General features: G+C 41.6%; 1 protein-coding gene across 1 annotated transcript in view; it reads left to right on the top strand.

The window, feature by feature from the left end:
* The window catches only part of POLN (DNA polymerase nu), a 202,735-nt gene that overhangs the window by 72,256 nt on the left and 107,033 nt on the right, over positions 1 to 23,446 (top strand). The window contains exons 7-11 of the mRNA XM_073610916.1: positions 660 to 724; positions 8,283 to 8,366; positions 9,721 to 9,813; positions 12,630 to 12,686; positions 22,252 to 22,305. Of these exons, the coding sequence (XP_073467017.1) occupies positions 660 to 724; positions 8,283 to 8,366; positions 9,721 to 9,813; positions 12,630 to 12,686; positions 22,252 to 22,305 (353 nt within the window). The remainder of the gene's footprint in view (positions 1 to 659; positions 725 to 8,282; positions 8,367 to 9,720; positions 9,814 to 12,629; positions 12,687 to 22,251; positions 22,306 to 23,446) is intronic.

Below are 23,446 nucleotides of genomic sequence, written 5' to 3' on the forward strand. Positions count from 1 at the left end.
ATGCTTGTGGCTGTCAAGAGTCTTGCTATGCCTCATGGGACTTGTAGTTCTGCAACAGCTGGAGGTCTGCTAATTGCATATCCTTTATTTAGATTATTTGCCAGTGTTTTATTAATGTTTGTGTTCATATAAGTGAGGGTTTGCCTATTCTTCAGTCCAGCAACAGGTAAGAGAAGAGAAATCCCCTGAACAGGGACAAAGACAGCATATAAAATCTGACAAAATCTAACCCCCTCTCCCCACTGTCCCCACTCTGCAAAAAAACAAAACATTTTGGCTGGAGTTGAGTGCTTTCAGCCACTTACTTCTAAAACCTGGATAGAACAGTAGTCCTAGAACCCACACAGTTGATTTGGGCTTTGCCTTATAGCCAGCCCACTGAAAAACAATCATGTTTCTGACATAGTATAATTTTTTAAAGTCCACGCTAAGTACAGCATCATCCTTGAAGAAATGTATCCCCCATCCACCGACCAGTCCTGTCACTCTTTCTCAGTCAAATATTTTTTTCTTGCTATTACTTCCACAGTTTCTTGCCCTCAATATGTCATTTACAATAGCTGTTATGTGTTTCTTATTTTAAGTGTACTTTAACAATTACTTGCATTCATAATTTGAATGGCATACTATATAGTGTACATACATATTTTGTTTTCTAGTAATGGAAAACCATCCCATACAAGTAAATAAGGATGAGCTAAAAAGGACATCAGCGCTTCTTGGGGTAAATCCTATCATATTTAGTATTCTTTTGGTTTTTAGATTTAATGTTCTTATATTTTTTTAATGTATAGTCTGGAAAATATGTAGTATTTGTGCTGTATGCTCAAAGAAGGCTGATATTTTGTTTATTAACCCACCATGCTATAACCCTCTGAGGAAGACTCGTACTCTCTACGAGTTGAAATGTGTTGGGGTTTAATTTTACTTACCAGGCACTGTATGACCACTGAAATAATTCCTGCTGGTGGCCTTGCTTATTGTACTTGAACCCTTTGGGTTTCCTTTTAATAATTGTATAACAATAAATACTGTTGATTTTAGATTTATTCTTTTGATGCCCTAAAAAAAAATCCCAGGGCACATACAGTATCTCACAAAAGTGAGTACACCCCTCACATTTTTGTAAATATTTTATTATATCTTTTCATGTGACAACGCTGGAAGAAATGACACTTTGCTACAATGTAAAGTAGTGAGTGTACAGCTTGTATAACAGTATAAATTTGCTGTCCCCTCAAAATAACTCCACACAGCCATTAATGTCTAAACCGCTGGCAACAAAAGTGAGTACACCCCTAAGTGAAAATGTCTAAATTGGGCCCAAAGTGTCAATATTTTGTGTGGCCATCATTCTTTTCCAGCACTGCCTTAACCCTCTTGGTCATGGAGGTCACCAGAGCTTCACAGGTTGCCACTGGAGTCCTCTTCCACTCCTCCATGACGACATCATGGAGATGGTGGATGTTAGAGACCTTGCGCTTATTCACCTTCTGTTTAAGGATGCCACACAGATGCTCAATAGGGATTAGGTCTATGGACATGCTTGGCCAGTCCATCACCTTTACCCTCAGCTTCTTTAGCAAGGCAGTGGTCGTCTTGGAGTTGTGTTTGGGGTTGTTATGTTGGAATACTGCCTGCGGCCCAGTCTCCTAAGGGAGGGGATCATGCTCTGCTTCAGTATGTCACAGTACATGTTGGCATTCATGGTTCCCTCAATGAACTGTAGCGCCCCAGTCCCAGGAGCACTCATGCAGCCCCAGACCAGGACACTCCCACCACCATGCTTGACTGTAGGCAAGACACACTTGTCTTTGTACTCCTCACCTGGTTGCCGCCACACACGCTTGACACCATCTGAACCAAATAAGTTTATCTTGGTCTCATCATACCACAGGACATGGTTCCAGTAATCCATGTCCTTAATCTGCTTGTCTTCAGCAAACTGTTTGTGGGCTTTCTTGTGCATCAACCTCTGGATATGATGCTGAGCACGTGCACTCAACTTCTTTGGTCGACCATGGTGAGGCCTGTTCTGAGTAGAACCTCTCCTATTAAACCGCTGTATGGTCTTGGCCACCGTGCTGCAGCTATGTTTCAGGGTCTTGGCAATCTTCTTATAGCTTAGGCCATCTTTATGAAGCGCAACAATTCTTTTTTTTAAATCCTCCGAGAGTTCTTTGCCATGAGGTGCCGTGTTGAACTTCCAGTGAGACCAGTATGAGAGAGTGTGAACGATAACACGAAATGTAATACACCTGCTCCCCATTCACACCTGAGACCTTGTAACACTATTGAGTCACATGACAATGGGGAGGTAAAATGGCTAATTGGGCCCAATTTGGACATTTTCACTTAGGGGTGTACTCACTTTTGTTGCTAGCAGTTTAGACATTAATGGCTGTGTGTTGAGTTATTTTGAGGGGACAGCAAATTTACACTGTTGTACAAGCTGTACACTCACTACTTTACATTGTAGCAAAGTGTCATTTCTTCAGTGTTGTCACATGAAAAGATATAATAAAATATTTACAAAAATCTGAGGTGTGTACTCACTTTTGTGAGATACTGTAGGTATTCTATCTTTTTAATTCAAGCTCCAGGTTTGGTGGTCAGTGGAAATAAGAAAAAAAAATTACCCAGCGCCTGTGGTCAATGTAAGGCAGAATAATGCCCTATTGGTGCAGGTGGAAGGAATAGTGCCCCATTTTTTGGCATCAGTTAATGATAATGATAATTAGTTGTGAACATTTAAAAAAAAAAAAAAAAAAGCATTCCAGGGACACCTTTTTTTTTATCCTGCGTGTCCAGCAAGTTATTGTAAGTGGAGAATGTACTTGTAAAACCATGTACCTATAGAACCACGCCCATTTTACATGAATGCCCACCCCAAGTGGGACATTCATTTAAAATTGAAATGGTTCTACCAAAGGCATATCATCCACCTACATAACCGATTTAATTTTCAAATACTGCATATACAGAAAGATTTATCATAATAAAGACATATGTAAATATTTATAGTATTGTTTAGCTAGCTAAAACTTTTAAGCTGGCCATACATGGTTAATGCCGAATTGGCTGAAATTTGAGCCATAGTTGGCCCTGTCGGCACCACCAAGATAAAAAAAAAAAAGCTGGTTTAAAAATCAAAGGATCTGAGTGGAAAATTATTGGCCGAACAATGACTGCATGCTATCAGATGTATCATACAATCAGGTGCAATCGCTGTTCGGGTTTTCAGGACATCTAAGCCTGCTCCTGATTGCTTGCTTAAATCCTGCAGGTGAGCAGAATTTATTCGGTGGATGGGACCTCAGTAGGGCATGATTAGCATATGCAGTTGTGTGTGTGTGAGGGATTTACATATGAATGACAGGTCAATTTACATATGACCAGTGTCTTATTTACATATGAATGCCGTCATGATTTACAAATTAATTGTCTGTACACCCTGCACACAGTGCTAGGCAGCGGTAGTGACAGGTGACTATAAAGAGGAACTAAAATCAAGCTATTCTCACCATTATAATCGTGATGTGCTCATAAAAAATGCATACGTTATAAAACTTCCTATAGTGTGCACGTGCTCTAAAACATATCTGCTACTTATGAAAGAAATATAAAATATATCAAAATAAGTGTATATCGTGCCACTTAAAACTTCAAAAATATAAGTAAATACCAATGTGCAAAAATATGCAAAAAATATCTTCCTTTTCCTAAAAAATCCTTCATATAAAGTGCTCGCAGTTCATCAGGTGTTATATAATCAAACCAATCAGTGTCAGTTATATTGTGACAATATTAAAACCAAAATAGTGTCAAACAAGTTTTTTTACTTTTACTTCTTTCACTTCTTCTTAAGTTCTAATCGCTCCTCCACTCAAATCCCGGACATGTAAAGAAAGAATTTATATATCCATTGCGCAGAGATTAAACAACCATTGCATACTATATATCAGTTTAAAAATGTTTCACTCACTTACTCTCCTAAATGGGATCGCTTTTGTATTGATCAGCTGCAGAGAAAAGCACAGCGGCGAGGCGCTTCATTCACCGCTGCTATCTCACACACTGCAGATGCTGGGGACGTCACAGGCTCCTCCTACATGTTACGTTACTGCCACGTGACTTTTTCAAGGTACCTCATCATTGTGTCAGTGGAAGGAATAGTGCCTCATCGTTGGTGTCTGTGCGAGGAATTGTGCCCCAAAGGCCAGCTAAAAGCAAGAACATTTTGGGGGCCACTGCTGTAAATCACATATTAACTTATTTTTATTTGTTTAATTTTTGTTTAATGTTACATTTTTATGTCCATGAAGTGAGATAGCTCTCCTCTGGCCATTTAAAACTGTCTCCTGAAATTTGATTATTATTTCTTTCAGACAGTACAGCCAGATCCTTGTAAAGTAATAGCACAGCCTGGCCAAAAACAGTGATAACCTGATAACTAACAAAGAAGTAGAAGCACACTGAAATCATCCCACAACTCATTCAATTTCTTCCTTCTGTCAGCATGTTCCCTATCTGCACATGTGCAACACAGCAGAGTCTGACTGGTTCCTAGCACTGTCTTTCCCACGAATGGTCTGACTGCTGCTCTACAAAGGGCTGTTAATGTGTTATTTATTTATTTATTTATTTTTGACGTGTTGACGTGCATTAAAGTATATATGAACTCTTACCTTGTAAAACAAACCCATTCAGTGTAAAATAGAAATGCAAGGCAAAACATTTTTGTATATACTGTACACTGATCATCCATTAAATGTTTAACCATGTTAATGGTTAAACATTTAAAAATGTTGTCCCTGAAGTCGAAAGAAGAAAAACTGGGCAAGTGTAAGGATTTGAGCGGCTTTGACAAGGGTCAAATTGTAATAGCTAGATGGCTCGGTCAGAGTAAAGCCAAAACTGTAGCTCTTGTGGGATGTTCCTGATCTGCAGTGGTCAGGGACTACCAAAAGTGGTCCAAGGAAGGAAAACTGATGACGGGGTCATTGATGGATGTGGGAAGGGAAGGCTGGCCCATGTAGTCCGATCCAATATAAGAGCTAATGTAGCTTAAATTGCTCAAAAAAGGCTTGTTCCGATAGAAGGGTGTCAGAATACACCGGGCATTGCAATTTTTTGTGTATGGGGCTGCTTAGCCCCAGACTGGTCAGAGTGCCCATGCTGACCTGTGTCCACAGCCAAAACCACCTGCAATTGGCATGTGAGCATCAGAACTGGACCACAAATGGAAAACGTGGCCTGGTCTGATGAATTAAAAAATGGTTTCAGGAACACAACAATGAGTTTGAGGTGTTGACTTGGCCTCCAAATTCTCCAGATCTCAGTGCAATTGAGCATCTGTGGGATGAGCTGGAAAAACAAGTCCGATCTATAGAGGCCCCACCTTGCAACTTACAGGACTTAAAGGATCTGCTACTGACAGCTTGGTGCCAGATACCACAGCACACCACCAGATGTCTAGTGGAGTCTTTTATTTAAGGATAGTGATCATATGAATTTATGATCACATAGTTGTTTGGCTCCTTTTTAAATCATAATAACAACAGAAATCACCCAAATGGCCCTGATCAAAAGTTTCCATCCCCTGGAATGTTTGACTTTGGTACAGACACACAGGTGACCCACACAGGTTAAAATGGCAATTAAAGGTAATTTCCTACATCTGTGACTATTTAAATTGCAATTAATGTCTGTATATAAATAGTCAATGAGTTTGTTAGCTTTTATGTGGATGCACTGACAATGCTAGATACTGAGCCATGGGGAGCAGAATAGAACTGTCAAAAGACCTGTGTAAAAAATTAATGGAACTTTATAAAGATGGAAAAGGATATAAAAAAGGTATCCAACGCCTTCAATATGCCAGTCAGTACTGTTCAATCATTTAAGTGAAAAATTCGGGGACCTCTTGATACCAAGCCAAGGTCCGGTAGACCAAGAAATATTGCAGTCAGAACTGCCAGAAGAATTGTTTGGGATACAAAGAAAAACCCACAGGTAACCTCAGCAGAAATACAGGCTGTTGAGGAAAAAGACGGTGTGGTTGTTTCAAGGAGTACAATATGACAATAATTAAAGAAAAATGAGCTGCATGGTCGGGTTGCCAGAAAGAAGCTTTCACTGTACCAATGCCACAAAAAAGCCTGGTTACAATATGCCCAGCAATACCTTGACATGCATCACAGCTTCTGGCACATTGTAATCTGGAGTGATTAGACCAAAATTAGAGCTTTATGGTCACAACCATAAACGCTATATTTGGAGAGGGGTCAGCAAGGCCTTTAGTGACAAGAATACCATCCCCACTGTGAAGCATGATGGTGGCTCACTGATGTTTTGGGTGGTGTGAGCACTAAAGGCATGGGGACTCTTATGAAAATTGATGGTAAGATGAATGCAGCATGTTATCAGAAAATACTGGCAGACAGATTGCATTCTTCTACATGAAAGCTGCGCATGGGACGCTCTTGGACTTTCCAGCATGACAATGACCCTAAACACAAGGCCAAGTTGACTCTCCAGTAGTTACAGCAGAAGATTTTGGAGTGTCCATCAGTCTCCTGACCTTTAATATCATTAAGGCACTCTGGGGAGATCTCAAATGTGCAGTTCATGCAAAACGACCAAAGACTTTGGATGACTTGGAGGCATTTTGCCAAGATGGATAGGCAGCTATACCACCTGAAAGAATTTGTGGCCTCATAGACAACTATTACAAAAAACTGCACACTGTCATTGATGCTAATGGGGGAATACATGATATTGAGAACTAAGGAGATGCAGCATTTGAACTGGGGTCATTTCATTTTGTTTACTTGTTGCCATGTTTTGTGTTTTTGATTGTGCAATTCTGTTATAACCTACAATTGAATGTGAATCCTGTAAGAAATTAAAGAAATGTGTTTTGTCTGCTCGCTCATGGTTTCTTTAAAAACGGTACATTCTGTATATTACCAAATCTCCAAGGGTAATATTACTGTAGGTGTTAGGGTTGTCCCGAAACCACTTTTTTAAGACCGAGTACAAGTACCGATACTTTTTCTCAAGTACTCGCCGATACCGATACTTTTTTTTTAAATGTCACGTGACAGTGTTTTTGGGGTTTTTTTTACATTTTTTTTTGTTTTTTTTTTTACAATGCTTTCTTTTTTTTCTTTTTTTTTTTTTTTTAGGGGGGGAGGGAGTGGACGGTGTCTGTGTGTTTTTTATTTAACTTTTTATTATTTTTTACAATATTTTTTTTTTACTATTTATTGCAATACTTTGTGTTTTTTTTCTTTAATCAGCCCTGTTGGGGGGCTTTGGTGAGATATCAGGGGTCTTAACAGACTCCTGATATTTCCCCCTTGAGACAGAGAAAGCAACCGAGGATAGAGATTTCCCAGTCCCTTTGCAGAACGGAGGGGGACACGGAGGAAAACTGGAGAGGGACAGCAGCAGAACGGAGGGGGACAGCAGCAGAACGGAGGGGGCATGGAGGAAGAACAGAGGGGGACAGCAGAACAGAGGGGGCATGGAGGAAGAACGGAGGGGGACAGCAGAACGGAGGGGGCATGGAGGAGGATGCGGTGACAGTCAGCAGTGATCGCATGTGGGAGAGTTACAAGCACCGATCACTAGTATCGGTATCGGGACAACCCTAGTAGGTGTGTCAGCGGGAGGCAGAGAAACAGTAGCACACTGGTGTTCTCAGTGAAGAGCTGTGCATGTGCAGGGGGGGTGTCAGCACAAGTCTTGGCTATTGGAAGACAGACAGACAGGCTGTGCTCCCAGCACAGCCAGAAAACTGAGAGCATGCTAGGGTGGATGTGCTACTGTGTCTAACGTTGTCAGTTTGAAATAGGAAAGCAGGAGGACTGGCAGGATCACCAGGGGTTTCATACAAAGGAAGCAATGCTAAGAGAACAGGATACTTTTTAAAACAAGTCCATGGTACAGCAGACACATATCAGGAATATGAAATGTTGGGGTAACAAACACTTTAAACCCATTCACTGTAAACTACTTCTTAATACGCTTCAACAAAACAGCCACCTACACTCTTTTAGATCAATGCAGCGCACCACAACTTACACTAATTCACATCTGTGTGTTGTGATGCACTGAAGGGTAGATGCTTACACTGTTGGTGTGCATTGGGGTGCCATTCAGAATGTAGTAATTGTTTTATCCCAGAGGATTGTATATTTGGTTAGTGCATAAACAATAAATGCAGTATTATAGTAGTATGCTAATTTAGTTAAAATGCATATTTTGTTTTGTAGATGCATCTTAAAGACTTGGAACATGAGGCCCACCTTGCTGCAGGGGAAAAGTTTAGATTAACAAGCAGTAAGGAACTTCGAGAGGTGGGCATGTTAACTTTTATATAAGAAGATAATCCTAAAAGGTCAAATAAATAAACTGCATGATCTCTGGTAATGGTAAATGTGCCGTCCTCTGCATGCATGCTGAACTTCACAAGAGGTACCAGTCTGAATGAAGTATGCACATATTTACCTGACAGATGAAAAATACACCGGCTTTATTTATCATAAAATAAGAACTGTCCGTGTTGTAATTGACAACCTATTTTTTCCTTTAATTTTTTCACTTGCACATAAAAATTAATTATTTGGTTACTATGGTAAATATACATACAGTTCTTACATGTTGATAAATTAAACAAATGTTTGTTCTTGATTTTGTACTGTTCTTGCAGTATATTTCTATGTTTGCTGCCAAATTGGGATAACATCCACTTTATATTTATTGCCCATTTCTATTCACTTAGCATAACTTAAAATATGTAAAATTTGCTGCTTACCATTTTAGAATGCGTGTCCATTCACACACAGAGCCACAGCTTGGCCCCGCCCCTCTGTCTCTCCTCATTGACTCACTGGCTCAATGAGGAGGGAGAGTCCCTGGAGAGCCAAAGCTCTAGTGCACATCGCTGGATTGAGATGGGGCTCAGGTGATTATTCGGGGGGGGGGGGCTGCTGCACAGAGAAGGTTTTTCACTTTCATGCATGCAGGTAAAAAACCTTGACCCTTTAGAACCATTTTACGGTGTATGTCCAACAAACCTTTGTTTTTAAGTTTTGGGCAGAGTGGGAGAGGATTAGAACCTATGTCAGACTGTCTGTCCAGTGGGTAAGAGCTGAACCAAGAAGCGCTAATACAAAAATCAGCACGTAGCTGTGTTACCTTACTGGCTACTGGAGGTTTGTGTATCACCAGAGTGACTGGCCAAAATTACAAATCCTTTGGTAGATATAAAAGTGGCCATATGTATTTCAACCATGTATAAGGGTGTTTGCCTGGAGTTCCACTTTAACGTAAACTCATGAGGATAGAACTGTGGGAAATGCCATTGCGCTCAAAGTTGTAGCCTCTCAAGCTGTCATTCTGATCCTGGGTTCATTACCGATTGAGCCACTGACTGGTTTTCCATTTGCCCTTGTTGCATACTACTTTTATGTAGGTGACCCACTAGGTACTAAAGCTAGGATCGGAATAACCACCCCAGGACCTGCACTCTTAACATGCAACTTTAACAACAAGTTAGCAAATGCAGGCCCCATATTTTCTAAAGAGGATTATATTTGGAGAGCATGTTCAGTTCAAAGACTAATTATCTTTTTATATTTCAGAATATTTAAACTCCTTGTATTATGTTAGATGGGTGCTTCCCCTCCAATTACAATTTCTTTATTGTAGGTGCTTTATGGAAAGCTGCATTTGCATCTCAAGTGCAAAACCAAGCTTCCTCGGACAAACCTGTGCCATTTTCCATCTACAGCAGAGCCAGCGGTAATCACTATATTTTATGTTTACAAAGTTCTCTGAATTTTTATAAATGTAAGTGGCATCTTTCAAAATCAGGAGCACTTTATTAAATTGTATGGGCATACAGCTCCATACATGTACCTGTGTCCATATTTATTTGGACACAGGTACAATTTTCATACTTTTGGCTCTGTGTGCCACCAGATTAAAATGAAAACGAAACAATCCAAATGAATTTGAAGTGCAGATTTTCAGCTTTAATTCAAGGGGTTTAACATAAATATATAAATAAGTACAAATTTTAGGAACTGCACCCATTTTTATATACAGTCCCCCCATTTTCAGGGACTCAAATGTAATTGGACAAATGCATATAATCATAAATAAATGTTAATTTTTAATATTTTGTTGAGAATCCTTTACTGGCAATGACTGCCTGAAGTCTGGAACCCATGGACATCACCAAAGACTGGGTCTCCTCCTTTCTGATGCTTTGCCAGGCTCTAACTGCAGCTGTCTTCAGTTCTTTGTTTGTGACTCTTTCAGCCTTTAGGTTTGCCTTCAGCAAGTCAAATGCATGCTCAATTGGGTTGAGATCAGATAATTGACTCGGCCATTGCAGAATATTCCACCTCCTTTCCTTCAAAAGCTCCTGGGATGCTTTTGCAGTGTGTTTTGGATCATTGTCCATCTGTTGTGAAACGCCGTCCAATCAACTTTGCTGCATTTGGCTGAATCTGGGCTGACAGTATATCTTTAAACACTGCAGAATTCATCCGGCTGCTTCTGTCTTCTGTCACATCATAAATAAACACCAATGACCCAGTGCCACTGGAAGCCATGCATGCTCATGCCATCACACTGCCTCCACCATGTTTTACAGATGACGTTATGTGCTTTGGATCATGAGCTGTTACAAGCCTTCTCCACACTTTTTTTCTTCCCGTCATTCTGGTACAGAAAAAATCTCAGTTTCATCCGTTCAAAGAATGCTTTTCCAGAACTGGTCTTCCTTTTTTAGATGTTTTTTGGCAAAGTCTAACCTGGCTTTTCTATTCCTAGGCTTATAAATGGTTTGCATTTCCTTGTGGTTTCCTTTTGGTGAACCCTCTGTATATTGCTCTCGTGAAGTCTTCTCTTGATTGTAAGCTTTAACAATGATACGCCAACCTCCAGGAGAGTGTCCTTCACTTGTCTGGATGATGTGAATGGGTTTTTCTTTACCATAGAGAGGATCCTGCGATCATCCACCACTGTTGTCTTCCATGGACATCCAGGTCTTTTTTATGTTGCTGAGCTCACCACTGCGTTCTTCTTTTCTCAGAATGTACCAAACTGTTGATTTGGCCACTCCTAATGTTGCTGCTATCTCTCTGATGGATTTGTTTAATTTTTGAAGCCTTGCAATGGCCTGTTTCACTTGCATGGACAGCTCCTTTGAACACATGATGTAGGTTCACAGCAATAGATTCCAAATGCAAATACCACACTTAGAATCAACTCCAGATCTTTTACCTGCTTAATTGATGAAGAAATAACAAAGGAGTAGCCCACACCTGGCCATGAAACAGCTTTTTATTCAATTGTCTAATTACTTTTGGTCCCTTGAAAAAGTGGGGTGGCTATTCTTAAGAGCTGTAATTTCTAAACCCTTCCTCTGATTTGGATGTACATGCCCGCAAATTAAACCTGAGAGTGTGCACTTTCAGCCCATATCAGTTATATAACTATAGCTTGAACATGTTTTGGTAAAATCTAAAATTGTGCCTGTGTCCAAATATATATGGACCTAACTGTATGTACTAAAATGCAGAGTGTTTTTTTTTGTTTTTTGCGTTTTTGTCTTTTACACCGAAAACAGTGGACCTGTGTATTACTAAGATAAAATATTGGTTAATAAGTACCTAAATATGGGTAGCTCAGAAATAAACATTCGTTTCTAATCCACTCAAGGATGGAAAGCATATACAAATGTTTTGGTCTGACACTAGTGGGGTATGTAATTCCAGATATTGTTCCATTTGTTTTCAAATGTTGTCCCATCTAGGAGGCACACTGTAGAGTACAGTGGCTTCTGGTACTGGGCTCAACCTAGATGTTGCGGGTTACATTGCTTGGAACCATGCACATGCTATTGTGCATGGTATCGGTAGGGGTTCTTGGCAGATATCGAAATGTACTCTGAATAAGAGAATGGAATTCATTCCCAAAAGAGGGGGTAACCGCTAATAGTATTAGATATTTAGTTTAAACATGGCTACAGGAAGTGACGGTTTTAGCTATAATTAGTAGAATTACCTGCCGTGAAGATTTCTCCAGGTTAGGTGCCTGCAAAACATGGGACTTTAATAAGCTGTAGGGTTTTTTATTTTTATTTTTGGTTAACCCGTCAGCTTTCAGCACAGGGGCTTCCAACAGAGACTGTATTTGATCATTCCATCACACATTATGTGGGCATAGTCCACTGTTGTCACCAGCAGGAGGAAACCTGCCCTGTGAAATGCCATGCAACCCTAGTTTTTAGTGATTGTGCACAGAAAGTGGCTGCAGAAGATCAGCAGCACTGAGATACAACAAAGGATGAAGAAAAATTGAAAAAAGTGTTTTATTAAATAATTGGCAATATTTTGTGTTACACAGTACTTTAACAAATTAAATGATGTTTATTTGAATATTACATTAATCCTTCTTACCTAATAACTGTATACAGTATAAAAAAAAAAAAAACAGTAGTATATTACCTGTTTTCATATTGTTCAATTTTGGATCAAAGGTTTGATAGAAAACTACAGATCTCAGTAAAGTTTAATATACCAATGTGTTTTTTGTTTCTTCTAAAGCTACATCTACTTAAAGATCTACATCCACTACCCAGAATCATTTTAGAGTTCAGACAAGTAGGTTTTATACATAGTTTCTGATGATGTACTTTATTTATAATGATACTTGAGTTTTTGGACTGTTTATATAAATTTAATTTACAATAAATGTAAAATGTATGTCTGTTGTCTGCTATAATGTGTTTGTTGTAAATAAGTCTATTGTGGCTTCTAAGATCTTTCACCCATTGTTGTTTGTGCAAATTAACTCTGCTATTGTGTGACGTTCTGTGTTGATATTTATGATAATGTGTATTGCAGGGGTAGGCAACCCCCTGGCACTGGTGCCGCAAGTGGCATGCGAAGCCTCTTGCCAGCACTCGACTCCCTCCCCATCAGCAGGGCAGCGCATGGAAGTGTCAATGAGACACTAATGCATTCCAATTTCAGAATTCCCCACACTGCACCTGCACTGAGGGAATGGGATGGTATGGGAAACATTGTTTGGTTCTCTAACTTTGCTGTAGCTGCGGTCGTCAGCTTTTGTGATGGGGAAAAGATTGGGTGCAGTTCTGCTGAGGGGCAGTCCCTGTTTCCAGGAGGAGGAGGACTGTCTTGGCCACTGCTAAAGCCAATCACAGTCCTGCTAGCCCCATCCACCATCTAAAGGAAGATGACTCGCTTGGTTGCCACGACCAATCTCAGAAAGAAGGGATTTCACTGTGATTGAGAAAACCACAATCGGGTGACTGTCTGTAGAATTACTGTTGAGCTTCTGGGAACTTTGTTGAAATTATTTCTGAACCTTTGTGTCACTTACCACTGAACCCCTGCACTCTGTGTCCCTTTAGGCCACAGCCAGTATTCAGCGCAATGAAAATCATACCCAACCACTTTTTCTTAGCTGCGGGGGCCCAACTTATGATCCTGCACACAGGCCCACTGCTTTCAGAAAATGCCCCTGACCTGACCTCATCATTGCACATCCATTCCATATGCTTGTATGTGACATCACATACAAGCATGTGGGCTTGATGCGAGAGGTGGATCAGCAGGATGAGTGTGCCAGGACAGGTAGATGTGTCTCACCTCTGCTTCCTTTCACCACTCTACATATCATAGATGAGAAGAGGGTACAGCGGTGGAGCAGATGAGCAGGAGGGGTTCAGAGGTGAAACAGAAGAGCAGAAGGGTACAAGGGTGGGGCAGATATGTGCAGGGAGGTACAGTGGTGAAAGAGATTAAAAAGGGATTCAGTAGTCTGACAGCAGAACGGGGGGTACAGTGAGGGGCCAGGTGAGAGGGGGGGGGGGTCAGTGTTGGGCCAGATGAGCAGGGGTTTCAATGTTGGGGCAGAAAAGCAGGGGGGTAGAGCAGTGGGGCAGATGTGAAAGGAGGTGTATTGGTGGCGCAGGTGAGCAAGGGGTTACAGTGGTGCAGCAGATGAGCAAGGGGTTACAGTGATGGGGCAGATGAGCAAGGGGTTGCAGTGGTGGGGCAGATGAGCAAGGGGTTACAGTGGTGGGGCAGATGAGCAAGGGGTTAAAGTGGTGGGGCAGGAGAGCAGGGGGAACAGTGGTGGGACAGGAGAGCAGGGGGAACAGAGGTGAGGAATAAGAGCAGGGGGGTACAGAGGTGAGACAGATGTGCAGGAGGTACATTGGTGGGGCAGATGAGAAAGCGGGTTACAGTGGTGTGGCAGATGAGCAGATGGGTACAGTGTTAGGACAGATGAGAAGGTGATTCAGTAGTGAGACAGAAGAGCATGGGAATATGGTGGTGGAGCAGATGTGCAGGGAGGTACAGTGGTGGGGCAGATGAGAAAAGGGGCACAATTATGGGGCAGATGAGCAGGGGGGTTACAGTGGTGGGACAGAAGAGCAAGGGGGTTCAGCGGTGGGACAAAAAGCAGGGCGTTACAGTGATGGGGCAGATAAGCAGGGAGGTTCAGTGTTTGGCCAGATGAGAAGGGGGTTACAGTGGTGGGAAAAATTAGCGGGGGGGGGTGTTCAGTGTTGGGGCAGAGGAGAGGAGGAGAGATGAGCAGGGGATTACAGCGGTGGGGCAGAAGAGCAGGGGGAACAGAGGTGAGACAGATATGCAGGAGGTACAGTCGTGGGGCAGATGAAAAAGGGGGACATTGGTTGGGCAGGTGAGCACAGGGTTACAGTGGTGGGACAAATGAGTCTGGTGGAACAGTAGTGGGGCAGATGTACAGGGGGTTACAGTGGTGGGACAGATGAGCAGGGGGTACAGAAGTGGGGCAGATGTGAAGGGGATTACAGTGGTGGGGCAGATGTGCAGGGGGTTACATTGGTGGGGCAGATTAGCAGGGTGGTACATTGGTGGGGCAGATTAGCAGGGTGGTACAGTGGTGGGGCAGATGAGCAGGGGGGTTACATTGGTGGAGCAGATGAGCAGGGGGTACAGTGGTGGGGCAGATAAGAAGGGGGTACAGTGGTGGGGCAGATGAGCAGGGGGGTACAGTGGTGGGGCAGATGAGCAGGGGGGTACAGTGGTGGGGCAGATGAGCAGGGGGTACAGTGGTGGGGCAAATGTACAGCAGTGGGGCAGATGTGCAGGGTAGTACAGTGGTGGGGCAGATGTACAGTGGTGGGGAAGATGTGCAGGGGGGTACAGCGGTGGGGCAGATGTACAGTGGTGGAGCAGATGTGCATGGAGTTACAGTGGTGGAGCAGATGAGAAGGGGGAACATTGGTTGGGCAGATGAGCAGGGGGTTACAGTGGTGGGACAAAAGAGCATGGTGGAACAGTGGTGGGGCAGATGTACAGGGGGTTACAGTGGTGGGGCAGATGTACAGGGGGTTACAGTGGTGGGACAGATGAGCAGGGGGATACAGAGGTGGGGCAGATGTGCAGGGTAGTACAGTGGTGGGGCAGATGTGCAGGGGGTTACAGTGGTGGGGCAGATGAGAAAGGGGGTACATTAGTGGGGCAGATTAGCACGGTGGTACAGTGGTGGGGCAGATTAGCAGGGTGGTACAGTGGTGGGGCAGATGAGCAGGGGAGTTACAGTGGTGGAGCAGATGAGCAGGGGGGTACAGTGTTGGAGCAGATGAACAGGGGGTACAGTGGTGGGGCAGGTAAACAGGGGGTACAGTGGTGGGGCAGGTAAGCAGGGGGTACAGTGGTGGGGCAGATGAGCAGGGGGTACAGTGGTGGGGCAGATGAGCAGGGGGGGTACAGTGGTGGGGCAGTTGAGCAGGGGGGTACAGTGGTGGGGCAGATGTGCAGGGTAGTACAGTGGTGCAGCAGATGTGCAGGGGGTACAGTGGTGGGGCAAATGAGCAGGGGGGTACAGTGGTGAAACAGATTTGCAGGGGGGACAGTGATGTGAGGTGTGGAGTTGCAGGAATTGGGTCTGATCTGAGGCGTGAGAGTGCAGAATGTTACTTTCTCACTACTAAAGTAGTTTACAACATTTATTTTATAAAATAGTTTCATGGTTGAGAGTGTGAAGTTGACATTATTTTGTTATAAAATCGGCGCGCTCAATTTTTTTGAAAACATTTTATCGGCACACTGTGCTCAAAAGGTTGCCTACCCCTGGTGTATTGTATAGTCGGTGAGCTAAGAGACGACAAGGCTGCCCTGAAAGGTCATATCTCTGAGTCACCTAATCTGGTTAAAGGATTAGTTAATTAGCTCATGTCAATTAGGTTACTGGTTACAGTTTGTATTGTCATCCTGGTGTATATATTTGTGTGAGATCTCAAATAAAGCAGGCTATTTCTGATGTACTCCAAGACTGGTGTTGTCTGGTTTTTGGGGGTTACTATAGCCAGATCCATTGGTCTCGTGTTCCAGGACTTAGGAAGCGATATACTGACGGAAGCACTCAAGCGTAGTGTGGGACGTTCCGTCACAGTATTTTCACAATTGAAATAAATATATATACACAGTGGGGACGGAAAGTATTCAGACCCCCTTAAATTTTTCACTCTTTGTTATATTGCAGCCATTTGCTAAAATGATTTAAGTTCATTTTTTTCCTCATTAATGTACACACAGCACCCCATATTGACAGAAAAACACAGAATTGTTGACATTTTTGCAGATTTATTAAAAAAGAAAAACTGAAATATCACATGGTATTCAAACCCTTTGCTCGGTATTTAGTGGAAGCACCCTTTTGATCTAATACAGCCATGAGTCTTTTTGGGAAAGATGCAACAAGTTTTTCACACCTGGATTTGGGGATCCTCTGCCATTCCTCCTTGCAGATCCTCTCCAGTTCTGTCAGGTTGGATGGTAAACATTGGTGGACAGCCATTTTTAGGTCTCTCCGGAGATGCTCAATTGGGTTTAAAGGGGTGTTCCGGCCGTTTGTTTTTTTTTTTTTTAAAGTCAGCAGCTACAAACACTGTAGCTGCTGACTTTTAATAAGGACACTTACCTGTCCAGCGAGCCCGTGATGTTGGCCCCCTGAGGCCGATCTGTCCATCGGATCAGCTGCCAGCGTCGCCATCCTAAGGGAAACAGGTTGTGGAGCCTTGCGGCTTCGCTGCCAGTTTCCTACTGCGCATGCGCGAGTCGCGCGGCGCTTTGTGAATGGCCCCGTTGGTTTCTGGGACACCCAGAAGGCAACGGGGCTGCTCGCGGAAGAAGAGGAAGCGTCGCGGAATAGGAAGAGACAGATTAGGAAGACTGCCTAGCAACAGGGGTTTCAAGTAAGTTAAACATTTTTTTTTTTCAAATTTTTTTTTTTTTTTTTTTTTAATTTTGATGCACTTTTTTATTTTAGGGTGGCCCTCCACTTTAAGTCAGGTCTCTGGCTGGGCTATTTAAGAACAGTCACAGAGTTGTTGTGAAGCCACTCCTTCGTTATTTTAGCTCTGTGCTTAGGGTCATTGTCTTGTTGGAAGATAACCTTCAGCCTAGTCTGAGGTCCTGAGCACTCTGGAGAAGGTTTTCGTCCAGGATATCCCTGTACTTGGAAGCATTCATCTTTCCCTCGATTGCAACCAGTCGTCCTGTCCCTGCAGCTGAAAAACACCCCCACAGCCTCGTTTTCTCCACACATACTGCTTGGAATTAAGGCCAATGTCAGAGAAATAACAGAAAAAGAGCTTGCCGACATCGGAAAGTTCCTGTGCGCCTGCGCGGCGGAGCCACGCTTCGGCACATGCGGGTTGCCACAATTCTGTCTCTGAGCTCTTCAGGCAGTTCCTTTTGACCTCATGATTCTCATTTGCTCTGACATGCACTGTGAGCTGTAAGGTCTTATATAGAGAGGTGTGTGGCTTTCCTAATCAAGTCCAATCAGTATAATCAAACACAGCTGGACTCAAATGAAGGTGTAGAACCATCTCAAGGATGATCAGAAGAAATGGACCGCACCTGAGTTAAATATATGAGTGTCACAGCAAAGGGTCTGAATACTTAGGACCATGTGATATTTCAGTTTTTATTTTTTTTAAAATCTGCAAAAATGTCAACAATTCTGTGTTTTTCTGTCACTATGGGGTGCTGTGTGTACATTATTGAGGGAAAAAATGAACTTAAATGATTTTAGCAAATGGCTGCAATATAACAATGAGTGAAAAATTTAAGGGGGTCTGAACACTTTCCGTCCCCACTGTGTATGTATATATATATATATATATATATATATATATATATATATATATATGTAAATATACATAAATATAATTTATGGTTGGAGCCCTCCAACCGAGATCGACGTGAAACCTCATAAAGATGCCACAAGACTCAAAACATAACATGAACCTGAGGTTAGCCCTGGTCAGCTAGTCGGTATGCCAAGAAAGGGAGCATTACCAAGATAAGTAATGGTTGATTATAGAAGAGGTATGTGAAGGAAGTGCCCTGTAAAGGGGACGGAAGGGAGGGTATTGCGCACTGGAACCGACAAGAAAAACACAGGTGAGTAGGCTGCTTAAATACCCCCCTTCCATAAATTCAGGCCACCATACCGGCCTTCTAATTTAAAAAAAAAAAAAAAAATATATATATATATATATATATACAGTGGGGAAAATATTTATTTGATCCCCTGCAGATTTTGTAGGTTTGCCCACTTACAAAGAAATTAAGGGTCTATAACTTTTATCATAGGTGTATTTTAAATGATAGAGACAGAATATCAACCAAAGATCCAGAAAAAAACATGATACAAATAATGTAAATTGTATTGCAGTTCAGTGAAAAAAAAAGTAACTCTGGCTCCTACAGCCTGGCTACAGTATGTGCTCATGTGGGACACAGATTAGTCCTGTCAATTTAAGAAGGTGCTCCTAATGACAACTTGTTATGTGTATAAAAGACACCTGTCCACAGAATCTTTCTTCCATTCAAACCTCACCGTCATGGGCAAAACCAAAGAGCTGCTAAAGGACATCAGGGACAAGATTGTAGACCTGCACAATGCTGGAATGGGCTACAAGACCATCAGCAAGAAGCTTGGTGAGAAGGAGACACCTGCTGAAGCGATTTTTCAAGAAGCTTGGTGAGAAGGAGACACCTGCTGAAGCGATTTTTCGCAAATGGAAGAAATACAAAATAACCCTCAATCGCCCTCAGTCTGGACCTCCATGCAAGATTTTGCCTCATGGGGTAAGGATGATCATGATAAAAGTGAGAGATCAGCCCAGAAATACAGGGGAGGAGCTTGCGAATGATCTCAAGGCAGTTGGGACCAAAGTCACAAAACAAACCATTGCTAACACAATATGCCGCCATGGATTGAAATCCTGCAGCTCCTGCAAGGTCCCCCTCCTCAAGAAGGCACATGTTCAGGCCCATCTGAAGTTCTCCAGTGAACATCTAAATGATTCAGAGAAGGATTGGGAGAAAGTGCTGTGGTCAGATGAGGCCAAAATTAAACTCTTTGGCATTAACTCGACTTGGTCATGTTTGGAGGAAGAAAAATGCTGACTATGACCCTAAGAACAGCATCCCTACAGTCAAGTACAGAGTTGGAAACATTGCTGTTTGGGGCTGTTTCTCTGCTAAAGGTACAGGCCAATGGACGGGACCATCTATTGTAAAATCAGAAAATTCAGAACACTGAAGAAGAACACTGAAGAAGGGTCATGGATAGGTCTTCCAGCATGACAATGGCCCAAAACAATGTTGTCAAGGCAACAAAGGAGTGGCTCAAGAAGAAGAACGTTAAGGTCATGGAGTGGTCTAGCCAGTCTCTAGACCTTATACTTATAGAAAATTTATGGAGGGAGCAGAAACTTTGAGTTGCTGAGTGGCAGCCAAAAAACCTTAAGCATTTAGAGAAGATCTGTAAAGAAGAGTGGACCAAAATCCCTCCTAAGATGTGTGCAATTACAAGAAACTTATCAGATCACCTGAGGCCAGGTGACAGATGCACCGCTAAGGTAGTGGACCCTACGGCTGACTGCTGCAGATGGAGCTCTGGGTGGTTCAGGAAAGCAGGTCCACTGGAGCACAAATATAGATCCCACTGGGAGCTAAAGCATAAGATTCCCCAGGGTGCGGAGTCCAAGAGCCAGCAGGTGTTCACCAGAGCCTCTAGTGGTGCGGATGGACTGTGCAGCAACTGGCTCCAGGTTGCTGCCCCCAGGGTCTCCCAGCTCACGGTAGGCTACTGTAGGATAGAGAGGAAGCAGCAGTCCAGGACAACAAGGGATGGTCAGGAGATAAGCCAAGGGCTGGGGCAACTAGCAGACAAGGATTAGACAAAGAACACGCCAAAGGTCAGGGTAACAAGCAGGCGTAGAGCACATGGCAAGAAACGCACAGGAAGCCAAACACACAATATTGATTAGAAAGGCATAATGCAGTGCACAGGTTAGTATAGTGTTCCTAGTTAGAGGCTGGGGTGGAGCCATGCTTGAGGGAGGATTACTTAAGCATAAAGATGAACAGCGACTGGTCTCTAAGCTGAACACAACAGAAAGGTGAGCAAACAGACATGAACACTACTGCAGAGTCATACTAAAACGTCTTACCTCTGTGCTAGCCAACAAGGGTTTCTACACCAAGTACTAAGTCATGTTTTGCTTGGGGATCAAATACGTATTTTACTCATTGAACTGCAACTCAATTTATAACATTTGTATCATTTTTTTCCTGGATTTTTGGTTGATATTCTGTCTCTATCATTTAAAATACACCTATGATAATTATAAGAAAAATAATTAACTCGCTCTAGAAATATTGGTTTACACATTAATAAATAAATAACATAATAGATTAATAACAAAACGGTCCCAATAAAAGTGATGTTCACAAGTGCTCGTGCTCAAATATACATCTGTGCTGCTTGTTGCTCAGACTGGGTGCCCCACATAGATGTACACTAACCCCTAGATATTGAACAACTATGGCTAGTATGGTCAAACAAGCATGTGAGGAGACCCCTGGAGATGTCCATTGCTGGGAACTTCTTGAAGTGGATAAGCCTCATAGAGATGATTAGGAGTAAAAAGGAAACCTCATTGCACATTAACCTTTAAAAAGGTTTATTAATAAAAAACAAGTGGGTTGCACTCGCATGTAAAGGTGCCTATATCTTGGCACCCTGTGTAAATAGCAGGTGATTTGTTTAGAGGAAATTGACTCACACTGGATGGTTGACCGCTGGCCGCGGTTCAGCTCGATTCCCGGGAGTTTGGTCGTGGGTGGAAGTGAGTCGCAGTGACGCGATCAAGCTTCGATGCGTTTCGGCCAATCAGTGGGCTATCATCAGGAAGCTCTGGTTCCGCCATATTGGGATAGGGCATTTATACCCTTACTCTTAAACCCGTGATTCGTATGGGTCAATTGATTTGGTTACCTGCTATTAACTCGAGGGTGCTTACAATCTACCAATTTGAACAATGATAAAAACATCAGTTTATTAATGCCAATATTGCGTAATGAAAAGAAGATTAAACCAAAATGAATTGATTATATGTAGGAGGCCATCTAATGGACATTAAGGAGATGACAATAAGTGAATAATACCAATTCTAATGTGATATAAACGTGGTGAAAAGTAATTTAAAATATTATATTATTTTTGGGTGTAAATATTTAGTGCTAATTGGATAACCAATAATTAACAGTATTAGAGTATACTCAGCCAGGATAATCCTGGCAAACCTGTGCAATAGGACCATAAAATACCAATATTATTTTAAAATCATGAATTAACTATGTAAATAAAAGCATGCTGGAGTGACCACCCTGGGGAGGTCTCTAGTGTTTAGTTTACCTTCCTTGCAGTGCAAAGTAAGGGTGCATGACCCTAAGTAGAATGTGTTAATGATAAATAATACATTTTATGTTGGTTTTTGAGACTATATAAATGATTAATAATTAGTTATGAAGAAATTATGGTCCAGTTCAACATTTAACCCTAAAATAATAGCTATAGACCCTTCATTTCTGGGCAAACTTACAAAATTTACAGGGGATCAAATAATTATATATATATATATATATATATATATATATATATATATATATATATACACACACACACACACACACACACATTTTTTGTGATTTGGTGAACTGTGCTTGGATAATATATGAGAAAGGGTTTTGTAAACGGATGTGTTTCGTTTTGTGATGATTTTGTTTTAGATGACTTTCATATCTGAAATTAACCATTACTTATAATTATATTTTTCTTTTTAAGATACAGAAGATAAAATCAACATTTGTAGATGGACTTTCAACCTGTATGACCAAGGTAGATAAAAAAAAATAATCTGACCCAAAATACATTAGGAAGCCACCACAATTGTGTTTTTACTCATTGATGGTATGTTTTCTGACTTCTATTATATATATATATATATATATATATATATATATATATATATATAGTTTTTTTTTACTGGTTTACAGGTCTGACATAAATGCTGTAAGATTTATCATTCAAGCTGGCTACACTATACAATTTTTATACAACTTTCCTTTAGATTACCAAAACCCTATATTACGAGGTCAAACCTAAACACTTCCAAATTTTATGAAATCAGGCAGGCCCTATGCACTATATAGTTGAAGGTAAATCTAAAGGAAATTGAACAACAAAAATTGTATAGTGTGCATCCAGCTTTGGGTTTATTAGCTGTAATATCATAAATGAATAGCTCCCTGCCATTATAGATGGAATACAATCATTAATAGCTTCCTGCCATCATCGATGGAATACAATCATAAAAAACAAATGCATCCCTATACCTTTTACATTATATGCTCTTGAAATTGCTTTTCTATCAAACTTTAGCCTTCTCTTGAAACATTTACAAATACTCCCTTTAACAGCTTTTTTTTTCATACTGCCATTGACTCAAATTCTTGCTGTTAATTAGTTTTCTTAGCTGACAGGCATACAGGAGAGTCTGGGTCAGTCACTGACATAATTATGAGGAGATGATTTGTGTCAATTGCATCTTGGAAGCACATGTGAAGGAATCCCATGCATCTTTTTCGACAGTGCTTAGCTGACAACAAGTGAAATGTGGGGCAGGGTGTAAATGCCCTTTAAATATTTTTCCCATTAATATTGTTGATATATTTCAATGTTTTTTCACTGTAAATATCCTATTCCAAAGTTATAGTCCACATGTTGGTCTCTTTAATTTTTCATATTTTTTTGGTTTGTATCCTGTGCAACACCGTAGTAGTCTTTCTCCCAGGACTCCATATTGTGAACGTTTTGCCACTGCAATTACATTTGCACATACCTTACAAGTTTGAACACTTGGCACACGTTCGGACAACCTGACCTGCACCAAAGAAAAAAAAAAAACATAAGCAAGCCTGCATTTTTTATGTATCTGTTGGAAGTTACAGTGCTAAGAAAATTGCAGTGACACCTTCAG

This window comes from Aquarana catesbeiana, linkage group LG01 (assembly GCF_042186555.1).
Source record: "Aquarana catesbeiana isolate 2022-GZ linkage group LG01, ASM4218655v1, whole genome shotgun sequence".
Classification (NCBI taxonomy): domain Eukaryota; kingdom Metazoa; phylum Chordata; class Amphibia; order Anura; family Ranidae; genus Aquarana; species Aquarana catesbeiana.